Source organism: Bos indicus, chromosome 25, assembly GCF_029378745.1.
Source record: "Bos indicus isolate NIAB-ARS_2022 breed Sahiwal x Tharparkar chromosome 25, NIAB-ARS_B.indTharparkar_mat_pri_1.0, whole genome shotgun sequence".
Classification (NCBI taxonomy): Eukaryota; Metazoa; Chordata; class Mammalia; order Artiodactyla; family Bovidae; genus Bos; species Bos indicus.
In genome coordinates, this window is record NC_091784.1 from 15101546 (window position 1) to 15113460 (window position 11915).

Below are 11915 nucleotides of genomic sequence, written 5' to 3' on the forward strand. Positions count from 1 at the left end.
AAAACAGTGCAAAGAACCCCTGTACACCCTATGATGCAGTCACTAGTTGCTAGCGTTTTGCTGCATGCTCTTTATCACTTTATTTCCAAGAATGACTTTAGTTGCAGACATGATGTTGCTTCACCCCCTTAAAGTCTTCAGCCTGTATTAAAGAACAAGGGTGCTCTTTCCTATTATAGCACAATTCTCAAAATCCAGAGGCACAAGACTATTATCTAGTATATACATTTTATCCATGGTCCCAGTCATTCTCACTATGGCAATTCTCCTCCACTCTATGGGATCTGGTCCAGGAACAAACTTGCTTTTTGTTGCCCTCTTGAAGCTCTTTCAGTCTTTTCGTCTCTCATGACCCTGAGAGCTTTGCAGCACCCAGACCAGTGGTTTTATAACTAACCTTGTCCGTTGGACACTTTAGTCAATAGAAATTGATGAGAGTCCAGACAAGGAATTCAGGGAAGGGTTAAAGGGACTTCTACGGCAGCAAGGGGGAAGGGAACAAGAAACAGGGGCCCAAGAGCTGCAGGGCTGGTTCCTTAAATACAGTGACGGTGGGGGCAAATCTGCGGATGGAGCTGGAGGGGTGTCTTAGGTGGTCTGCCCACCCCTTTGGTGGCGCTGTGTGCAGGCATCACATGCTTTTGCTCCCGGCACCTCAGAAGCGAGTTTGTGGCCTTGAAGATGTGCTGTGTGCTCATTCGTGTCTGACTCTTTGTGACCCCATGGACCGTAGCCCACCAGGCTCCTCTGTCCATGGGGCTTTCCAGGCAAGAATACTGGAGTGGGTTGCCATTTCCTCCTCCAGGGGATCTTCCGGACCCAGGGATCGAACCCGCATCCCTTGCATCTCCTTCACCGATAGGCAGGTTCTTTACCACTGGTGCCACCTGGAAAGTACCAATAATGAGCGAGTGAAAGTCGCTCAGTCATATCCGACTCTTTTCGACCCCATGGACTGTAGCCTGCCAGTCTCCTTTTTCCATGGAATTCTCTAGGCAAGAATACTGGAATGGGAAGCTGTTCCCTTCTCCAGGGGACCTTCCAACCCAGGGATTGACCCAGGTCTCTCACACTGCAGGAAGATTCTTTACCATCTGAGCCACCAAGGAAGCCCGTGTGGGCTTTCTATACCTTATTGTTCATGATTACCCTGACTGCTTTTAGTCCCTTATTGTGGCTTGTTGTTTAGTCGCTAAGTCATGTCTGACTCTCTGCAATCGCATGGACTGCAGCACGCCAGGCTTCCCTGTCCTTCACCATCTCCCAGAGCTTACTCAAACTCATGTCCATCGAGTTGGTGATGCCATCCAACCATCGCATCCTCTGTTGCCCCCTTCTCCTCCTGCCCTCAATCTTTTCCAGCATCAGGGGCTTTTCCAATGAGTCAACTCTTCCCATCAGGTAGCCCAAGTATTAGTCCCTTACAGTTCCTTTGTATTCTGTTGCTCGAGGAGACAGTTTTCCAGGGGCACTTGCAAGCACTCTGGTGGGGGTCGGGGTGGTCTCAGGTCCCCACCTGTCTCAGTTTTAGCCAACAGCCCACATTTTAAACATGTTTCCCTGGTGATTCGAATGCCCTCTCTGATCTGAGAATCACCGCCCACTCTTCCTGTTTGAGTCCAGAGCCCTGCTGCTGTCAAGGAGGCAGGAAAATATGATTGGGCCAGCCTCTTACTCACCAGGGTCCCCACACCTGGCTCAGTGCCCGGGACCCAGTGGGGCTCAGTAAAGATGAGGCCTGGGAGGTGTGCAGGCCAGGGGCTCCGGCCCAGCTATGCCATGGAGTGGCTGGGGCAACGGCCCACCCTTTCCAGCCTCACTCTCCCCATTTGTAACCTCAGCATGGGGGGTGGAGGCTTGCAGCTTTGAAGCTTGTTTGTTGACCCTTGGAAGGTTGAGCCAGGGCACCCCTTTCCTCCCACACTGGGAGCTGGACCTCCAATGTCAGTCACTCACTCAAATTCATCAAACGTAAACAAATTCTTTATGTAAATTCATTGACGGGACTACGACTTGCTTCTGACTGATGGAATTTGGCAAACATGATGGGAAGTTATTTCCTTAATTAGGTTACATCATACAAGGCTCCCTCTTAGAGGACTGGAAATTCTCCTTGCTGGCTTGAACTGAGCTGCCATTCTGGGGAGGCCCATGTGGCCAGCCTCTGGGGTCTGTAGATGGCTTCCAGCTGACAGCCCACAGAATCTGGGGCCCTCACTTGGGGCGGGAGGCCAAGAGGGAGGGTCAGCAGGTGCCAGGCCCCAGAATCCGTGTGCAAAACAGCATTGGTTTCCCCACGTACAGACATGAAACAGGTTCTATTTTAGAACACAGATCTATTTTCTGAAACGTCTTTCTTGATTCCATGTCTGGCCCAGACACACCAGACTCAGCCAACCCCGAGGGCGGGGCCTCTGCAGCCTGTGGATGGGTCTGTCTGCACTCACTGTGACTAAGAAGGTCTGCAGGGAGGAAGGGGGGTGGGGGGCAGTTCTCTCACACCAGGCCCTGCATTAGGAAGACTTTCAGCAAAGGCGGAAGGGCCACCGCGACCACTGCAGCGCCCCCAGCTGGTTCACCAGCATGGGATGAGGGGCCCAGTGGCTGGGTCCTTAGCCTCAACTACGGATGTTTCTTCCCCTTTCCTCCTCTGGACCCTGAACTCCCCATTTCCAAATCCTTCCTTTCCAGGACCTGTGGATTGTTCTCTTCATCTCGCTGAGAGAAGGTCTGGCCCTCGATCTCTGATCTTGTCCCACACGCTTGAAAATTGAGGGGCTTGCTTTCCCACCAGTTCTGTAATTTGCCAACTGCATCCCAAAGGCAGCCAAAGTGTGAGGTGCTGATTGCTCAGTTTTGTCCGAGTCTTGCAACTCCATGGACTGTAGCCCACCAGGCACCTCTGTCCATGGGATTCTCCAAGCAAGAATACTGGAGGGGGTAGCCATTCCATCTCTGGGTGAACTTCACAATCTAGGGATCAAACCCAGTTCTCCTGCATTGCAGGCAGATTCTTTACTGTCTGAGCCACCAGGGAAGCCCAAAGGCAACCAGGTCTCCTCACATTTCCACCTAAGCTTTGCCCCAGGGCTGCCTACCTCCAGGGAGGGACTAGAACTCTGCTGGGAAAGAGCCTCCACACTCGGGCCTTGCAAGTGCTAATCCAAACAAGCACACTGGATCCGTCTCCACTGCATCTCTCCCCCAACAGTGAGACCAGGCTGACGCTGTACCCACACACGCAGCTGGGAGACTGGCCAGCGACTGTAGGAGCCTGAAGTTCAGCCACACAGCAGAGTGTGAGGTCAAGTAACACAGTGATGGAGACCCCGCTGACTGCTGGTTTACAGGGCAGAGTCGGGTTCCTGCTTCTCCCGAGTCCTAGAGCCACTGTGTGACCTGTCTGCAGTGCAGACGAGAGCTGTGGCAGGTCACTGCTGTGGGGGGTGGGGGTGGGGGCTGGGATGCTTCTGATGCTCTGATGACTCGGACCCTGCCCGAGCGGCTAGAAACCAGAGAAGCGAAGTCGCAGAGCATGAGGCTCCTCATGGAAAAGGCAACACACAGGTCAGCTGCACATCGCAGTCAGTCCTAGAAGGTCACAGCCGTCTCCTGTGTGGACAGGTCTGCTTTCACTGGCCGTGTCTGCTAGGCTGCCGTCTCCAGGTGGGAAATACAACCAAGACAAATGTGATGCCGTTTCAACCACCAATTGAGACGTTCCAAATTCCCTAGTTCCTACTAAAGGGGCACAGCGGCCTCTCAGGTTTTCCGGCAAAAACTGGCTACAGTGAAAGGTGTTTTGAAAGGACTACCAAAGGTTTTAAAGAGACTATTAGTGTTGAACTTTAAAAAATTGCCCTTCATCAAGAATCAATTTACCTACAAGTTCAAATCTCTTCTGCGTCCTTTTCAAAATCCTGAGGGGGATGGTGGAGGGTGGGTGGGGAGTAACAGTGGTCTCAGGAAAAGGGCTTCACAATGGTGAAAGAAATCTTTTCTAAATAGACTTATTCAAAAAGCAAGCCTGGCAGCGACCAAAACCAAGGTAGTCTGCAAAATGGATTTCTTTCCCAGGGAGAGAGTTCCCAAGTTTTATAACCAGAGAGTATTTCGTGATTATTATGTTTTCCTCACATGATTATATGCTGGAGCAAGGCTGGAAACCCCGGAGGGTCCTGACCACAAAGTGCCAATAGTCCAGCCGCCTGTTGGGGCCGGATGCCACATTCAAAGGGGTTCCACGACGCCAGACCCATGTGCTTCCCACCACAGATTCCCAGAAGGGATGAGAAGCTGATGGAACTGGGGGACAATCCCCCACCCCCAAGCGAACAGAACACTCACTTGGGGAACTCAAGTGTGATGCTTGCTTTTAAAGTTTATTGACAACTGTTTGGTCCCAACACACAAAACAGCACTTGAACCACAAAAGAAGTGTTCAAACAAAGTAGACAGTTGAGAAAAACATCTCTTCCCCCAAAATCAATTCAAAACAAACAGTGCAAGATGGGAAAGGGGGTTTTGGTGATAACTTGTCTTTTTTTTTTTTTTGAAACAGATAAATCTGATATATTCTTTCCACCCAGAAATAAAGTATTTCATTGTCTTAATTCTCATACGTCATTCTGTCACATCAATTACACCTCTAGATAAAAAAATAGATAGCAACTGGACTGGCCGTTGTGGAGCACATTACAGACACCATGAGCTTTGCACATCTTCAAACGGTGACTGTTAAGAGTCACGCACGCGTCCCAGGCTCCTGGCGACTTCAGTGAACGGTTCGACCTCACCCACACGACAGCACACAACTCCAGTCTCTTCTTTGGTGCCCAAAGAAGCTGCTCTTTGAGGCTTTTCCAAGTGACTTGTAATGGTGCCTCGGGCATTTTTTTAAAGTCCACTTTCTCTACCTTCAAGCAAAACTAAAGTCCACATGTGCAAATTCAGCCTTACGAAATCTTAGAATAAGGCCACTGATGTTCTCAACACCATCTTTATCATAATGTTTAAAAGCTTTCTAAAAAAAAGTGCACCTCTGCATTTTACTGACTGTCACACTATGTCTGTAGAGGGCATGCCTTCGGGAAGACTGAGTGCCACGACGCCTACCAGGCTTTCCCAGGGCCGCTCCATCTTGGTTGGGGCTGTGTGCTGCGAACTGGGAATCGTTGGCTTCATTGAAAAGATTTGGGGAACAAAAAATCTTACTTGTAAAAAATCTCTCAATAGCCCTTATTTTGTGGCATTTTATCAAAATGCTGGCTATGAAATCAGAGCCCATTTTCTGGCTTTCTAGAAGTTACAAAATAGAATCATTTCCCCAAAAGAAACCATCTAACTAGTGGAAGACCTTATGCCAACAGGTTTTTTCCTGCTCTATGAATGAATCCGCCTTTTTGCCCAACAAATACAACCCATTGTAAATGTCAGGTTTCTCCAGGAGGCGTAAGAGGCCGCCAGTCACCGGATGCCTCAGCCACCTCAAGGCGAAGGTCACTCCACAGGGCAGTGCTCCCTCAAAGGCTGGCTTTCCATAAATGCCAACATCAGACACCAAAAAAAACCAAACAAACCCAAACATGCTTCCAACAGCGAGAAGTAACAGTAAAAGCAGATGCTATTAAAAGACACTGAGTTAACAGACGCAAACACACAGACACGCATACAAAGCTTCCCAGCCATCAAAACCAGCTTTAAAAGTACGAATACAAGGTTAAGTTGATCAACCTTGGCCTTCCTATGTATAGATAGAATTTCTGCCTCTTCCTAGTGGAAAGAGCATCGATACCGTTCCTGTCAAAAGCACCTCCCTCCTCACCTCTGATTTGTAATTTATGCATTTGATGCATATTCTAGAAAATCAGACTCTCTTCCCAACGCTGCCTCTCGACACACAATAATGTGTGTTGGAATTCAAATGCTGACTTTAAATTCATGACACCAAGACCATCTTCTTTTCCTTAACCTAATCCATGTCAAACTGGAACTTAACATAAAAGGGAAGCTTAAAACATCTTTGACTTTCTAGAAAGCTCAATGGAACCCCAAAGTGGAAACATTTTAAAAAATTTGAGATGAAGCCACATTTGTCAACTACAGACATAGTTAAATAAAAAAAACAAGGCACGCTTACAAGTCACATGGAAGCCAGGAGCCTTCACATCCAACCAGGACATACACTCCTCCTGCCTTGCCCACCCTTCTTCAGTGAGTGACCGCGCAGGATCACCGAACAGACTTTTGCTTCATCACCATCTCGTGCATTTGATTAATACTGTCTGAACACATCAGTAAACACAGGCTTAGAGACTACGCTATGCTACATGTAAGATTTACCACTGGCGTTGGCTGATGGAAGTTAAGACCACTTCCTTCGAGCTGAGTTCTCCCTGCTGTCTTCTTACAGAACACCATTCATTATACTTCATAATAATTAAGAAAAATTTGTTAAAATATATTAAGGATTCTTTAACAAATGCCAGGACTTTTTTTTTTTTTTCCACAAACAAGTGGGGGAGAAAAAGAAAAGAAAGAAAAACTTCAGCTTAAAGCTGCGTTCAATGTAAAAGAAACAAAACGTACGGAACATGTTTAAAGATGAAATAACTGGCTTCTAGGGGGAAAACAGAAAAAGGTTGTGTTTTTTTCAACCTGCTTTTGTGTGCAGAATCAGACAGTGTTTTCCCATCCTAATTCTATGTTCAAACGAGACTCAAAGCTTGGTTATAGGTGCAAAGGAAAAGTTGGCTGCCAATTTTACTCTATTTTTGGGTTGCTTTTTGGCTGGGCTTTCCGTGGGGTCCTTGCTGAGCAGCGACTCTGGGGTTTCTGAGGAGGGGCTGGGAGGCGCCGGGACAGCTGCCGAGACACCAGGTGAGCTGGGATCAGGGGGCAGGTTTTCGTTCTTTATTGGTACTGGAATTTCAATTTTCTCTTCTTGGTTTAAAATCATAATTTCTGTAAACACAGGAAAGCAAAATATATTCAGTTCTAGGACCTGCCAGCAGTGTTGGTTTTCAATTCCTCTCATTTCTCAAAAAATTAATCCCCGATCGTCACACACATGGTCTAATTTACACGTTAGCTCTGCGGCCAATACCAGGTATCACATAAGTCAGGTGTTTAAAAATTGCATCTCTGCTCTTCCTTGAATTATAAAACTTCAGAGACCGTCATTTTGGGTTACAAATTCATGGGCCATCCGTGGTTTAAAAACACTTTTTTCTGCTTTCTCTGCCCGTTCATTCTCTGTCAGGTAGTGAAGGACCCAGAAAGCCACATGTGACCTAAGGACTTTCAGACCAGAAGGGCCCTGGTACCAGGGAGCCCTGGCTCATTCCCCTGCTCCTAAGGGATCTAAGGTGGGGGAGGGAGGCACACGGGCAGGCAGAGCTAAGGGGAGAACCACACGGAGTCAGAAATACCCTCAGAAATCCAGGAAGAGGGAAGTCCCTGGGGGTCCAGTGGTTGAGAATACACCTGGCACTGCAAGGGATGCAGGTCTGATCCCTGGTCGGGGAACTGGGATCTCACGTGCCATGGCCTGAGCCCACGCACCACAGCTCGAGTCCGGGGGCCGCAAGGAAGGATCCCGCACGATGCAGCGAAGATCCTGAGTGCCGTGACTAATACCCTACGCAGCCAAATAGATACACAGATGTGTATTTTTTAAACTCCAGGAAGAGAAGCAGCCCACTTTTCCTGCAGCGCCCAAAAACTATCTTTCTCTGGTTGAGCCACAAATGCCAATGATTAGCCCGCTGTGTGGACAGAGCCACATCACTTGGAAGAGATGTGTCCTGTACTTCAGGCTCCCACTGTGTGTGCAAGGGCTCTCACACCGAAGGGTCACAGAGGCCCAAAGTGACGGCAGGCACGCAGAGCCTCAGCGCAGCTCTCAGGCTGACACTCTCGGGGGAAAAATGGACGGACCTGTCAATGCCACTCGAGATTATTTCTCTCCCCATCACACAAGGATGGCTGAACTCGTACACTAAACACACCAAGGCTACACCCACGGAAGAGCTACCATCAATTTCCTATCAAGTCTAGGCTTGTAGGGATACCACCTCTGCTGTCGCCACAGCCCAGGTCTACCCAGCAGCCAGGGAGGCTCACGTCTCCCTACTCATCTTCCAGACAAACAGCCTCTTTCAGGTTCTTTCTCTGGGTGACGGGGCCAGAGGCTGGTAAGAAGACTGAGGCCTGTGGTCAGCAGCAGGGTCATCTCCTGGACAGCAGTGTCAGCAGAGCAGGGAAGGACCCGTCACAACAGAGGAGGCAACGGGGAAAGGCCCTCCTCGACACGGCAGGCGGGCTGGCCTCTCGGTGGGTGGCGATACGGCACAAAGACGAGAGGCTGGGGCTCCAGTCCTGGCTCTGCCCCTTCCCGGCCTGGCACCCTGGGGCCCAGGCCAGCCCTGCCTGCAGCACAAGCTGGGGTTCAAGATGCAGATGCCCCCTCCCTCCCCCATTCACAGCCCCCTGGAGCCCCAGGACCCTCTGAGACCTTTAGCTCGTGTCTGGTGACAGGTAGGGGTTGCCCCTGGAGCTGCTGTGCTTTACAAAGTGGGGAGCATAGCTGAGGCGGCCCCCACGTGCTGCTCCGTGGGCTCCCCGCCTGAGCACAGTTGCAGTGCCCTCAAGACCGCTGTCGTGCCCTGGCCTGCTGCTTCGCCAGCACCTCAGGCTGTGAGCCCAGCCCTGCAGGAAAGCTGACAGGAGAAGGGTCTGAGTAATCCTCACAGGTATTTTTGTGTCTGCAAAGGTAGAGTGGCTCCCTACGTCCATCACACAGTTAACGTCTTGGCGTGAAGTGTCTGCTGTCTGACTAAAGCCACGAGAACCCACTCCTCCAGGGACGCAGCGTCTCCCACCTGAAGGCTCCTGAGGGTGCTCCTCAAACCAGATGAGATCGGCAGCCTGGAGAACGACGGGATCCGGCCTCAGCTGCGGGGACGGCAGGCAGGAGGGGACGGGCGCGCACAGGAGGTCCACCGGGGAGTCGTCGGTCAGGCGCAGCAGCTCCTGCTCCGCAGGATGGGGCCCTGGGGGAGGCGGGTGGGGGCGGGAGGACATCTGCTCAGGACCAGGCAGCCACGGCATTGCCTGAGGCGCACCTTCTCCCTGACTCCCTGAGGTCAGGACGTACTCAAGAACGCAAGGTTTTTTTTAAAAAAAAAAAAAAACAACCCACTAACAGAAAGGTCTGAGTCCTCTCTCTAGTAAGTGAAAATGCTGCTGCCAGGATCGCCCAATTTGTGTTATGAACAGCAAAGGACAATTTAAAAACCCATAGCAAGTCCTTGAAGGGAGCACGTCAGGATTAGAGGGCTCGGGTCCCAGTTCTGTCGCTGCCTCGCTGCGTGCTCTCAGGTAAGCTATTGCTTCTGGAACTTCAGTTCATTAGGATGGAGGTGACTGCTGAAGGCTGTGCTGACGGCCTGAGAGGACGAGCTACATCCAGGTGCTTTGTAGACCTGTAAAATGCTGCAGAGCCGATCACCCAATCAACACAGCACAGCAGCGCCTGTAACTACTTAAAACAACTTGCCCTAAGATAAAATGGCAATGGGCGCAGAAGTCAGGTGAGCTGCTCCCCGTCTTGTACACGGAGAGGGCCACATGAAGTCGGGGTGCCTTGCCGGCGCTCTTCAGTTGTACCAGTGCATTCCTGTCAACTCTTTCCCAGGGAAGTCCTGCAATCAAGACTCCCCGACACACCTTCAGTCAGGGGTCGGGCTCCACAGCCCCCTTCCCCGCCAGCCCTTGACCACAGCTTTCAGTGCCCTTGCCCTGGCCACTCTTGGCAAGAACCATGGGAAGTCAGTTTAGAGGAATCCCCTCACCCCCGATATCTCATCAAGCTCATCATCCCACCCCACCCCCAACCTCTGAGGTCTAAGAACCCTCTCAGGTCGGCCAGAATCCCCCGAGCCAGACATCTTCTCTTGAAGAGTTTTCAGTCACTGACGCCCTGGCTCTGCTCCTTGCCTGCAGAGCTAAGCTCCATCTCCCTTTCAGAGGGCAGCAGAGTTGATCCCACTGCAACTGTCTTCAAGTATTTTAACAAGTGTCAGAATCGCTTTTCTTTAACATCTGAACAGGGCTGCCATACTGTTGTAACAGGGGCTACCAACACCCTTCAAGAACCTTAACTGGTCAACCATCAAATGCAGACCAGTTTTTTCTCTGTTATTAACCAAACGCCAGACTCCTTTGGAAAATGTACCAACACCTCCCTTTAAAGAATGAAGATGACCCTGCTGTCGTCCTTTCCCCTGACCCACTCTGACTCCACCCCAAGCCGTGTCCTGGCAACGTCACCAGCCTTGGTTTTCCCTCTCTCACCGTCGCCACCCACTCCGAGTCTGAGCTCCGAGGCCGGGGGAGACTCGGGCACCTCCAGGATGCGCTCGGGAGCTGAGGGCTGGGTCTCGTGACTGGCAGGGGAAGGACCGAGTGAATTCACGCGACCTGGAGGACAGAAAACACCCGTCAGAGGGGGAGGAGGTGACAGACCTGGGGCCTGTGAAGGGGGGCAGGGATGGGGTGTACTTACTTTTCATGTCATTTTTTAACACTACAATTCTCTTATGACCATGTCCTTTTATCCAGACCACCTGCACACAAGACATATTACTGGTTATGAAGTGGAAAAGGAGGAGAAATAAACCCTAAAATTATACGTCTGGTAACATACTTAAACATACTAGGATTTAAAAGTAAATCAATGCCACAGAAAATTTTTCGACACTTTGTTTTAAAACAACAGAGGATGGAGACACACGCCCTTTATAAAAAGTTGTGTAGTCTTAGAAATCATGAGACTTGGTTTCACTCCTTAAGGTTCTTAAAGACATCACCTCCCAAATACCAGCTCTGGTATATAAATGAAGTTAGTTCTCATGTGGGAGCTCTCACCAGCTTTTCCAGACACTATGTTCACCTTAAAAAGAATGAATGGCTCCCTCCATGCCTCTCAAGCTAAAGCTCACTAAACCTAAAACAAAGACCCCTACCTAATCGTGCTGCCGCTGCCTCTGCCAAGAAAGGAGCAGCAGTGGCCCGGGGCTCCCAGCACTCCCCTCACACGCTGCTGTCACCAAGCCCCTCACCTCGGCTCTCCAGCTATCCCGGCCTCGTGTCCTTTCCCACTTCAAATGCCAGGCTCCTTCCCCTCCTGGTTCTCTCCACTCCTCCACGGACAGCACCCCTAGGCTCCTCTGCTCTCCCCACGGAGTCCCCGCCCCCGGAACCGAGTGGTGAGGCACCCATTCCCCACCCCCCCACTTCTGACTGCCCTGCGCCTGCTCACAGTGCCTGCCCCGCCCCTCTTCATCACGTGGTTAATCAGCTTCTGCACATCCTGAGGACTCTGCTCTGGGATCCCCATGCCTGGTCCTCCTCCGATGAATGTAGCAAAGGTTTGCAGAATGAAGAAGAAACGCTAAAATCATTCTTTTTCTTTTTTGGCCAACAGTATGTATGTTTTGAAAGGACTGGTTCAAAATGCCTGCCTTTTCATTCTGTCCAACAGAGGCTACCCTTCAAGAAACTCAGAAAACGCCTACCTGCGGGATGGCTCCCAACAGCTCCTCCACACTACTGAAGCCATATGTCTTGGGCTGCAGTGTTTCTCCCACATACTTGCTATAGGCCATGGAAAATTCATGAAGGAAAAGCTGCTGGTAGTGGTAAGTATGAAGCAAAGACCGAACGTTCTTGGCAAACAAATACAGACTTGTTAGCTTCACACACTCCTCTGTCTTGTCATTAGTAAAAACCTGGTCCAGGAGAAAACAGCAGTATTAGAAACTTCCAGAGTGACAGGTCCTGCCTCCTGGGAGAGTGGGTCTCTGAGAGTGAAGAGAGACGCCAAGTGAAATCTGAAAATGGGTCATAAGCCA

General features: G+C 50.4%; 1 protein-coding gene across 2 annotated transcripts in view; it reads right to left on the minus strand.

The window, feature by feature from the left end:
- Positions 1-4361: 4361 nt before the first annotated feature.
- The window catches only part of MARF1 (meiosis regulator and mRNA stability factor 1), a 39544-nt gene continuing 31990 nt past the window's right edge, over positions 4362-11915 (minus strand). For both annotated transcript variants that reach the window (XM_019987336.2, XM_019987335.2), the window contains exons 23-27: positions 11580-11792; positions 10568-10628; positions 10357-10482; positions 8883-9053; positions 4362-6963 (exon numbers count right to left, since the gene is read on the minus strand). In XM_019987336.2, coding sequence (XP_019842895.2) covers positions 6719-6963; positions 8883-9053; positions 10357-10482; positions 10568-10628; positions 11580-11792 — 816 coding nt within the window. In that variant the 3' untranslated portion in view covers positions 4362-6718. The remainder of the gene's footprint in view (positions 6964-8882; positions 9054-10356; positions 10483-10567; positions 10629-11579; positions 11793-11915) is intronic.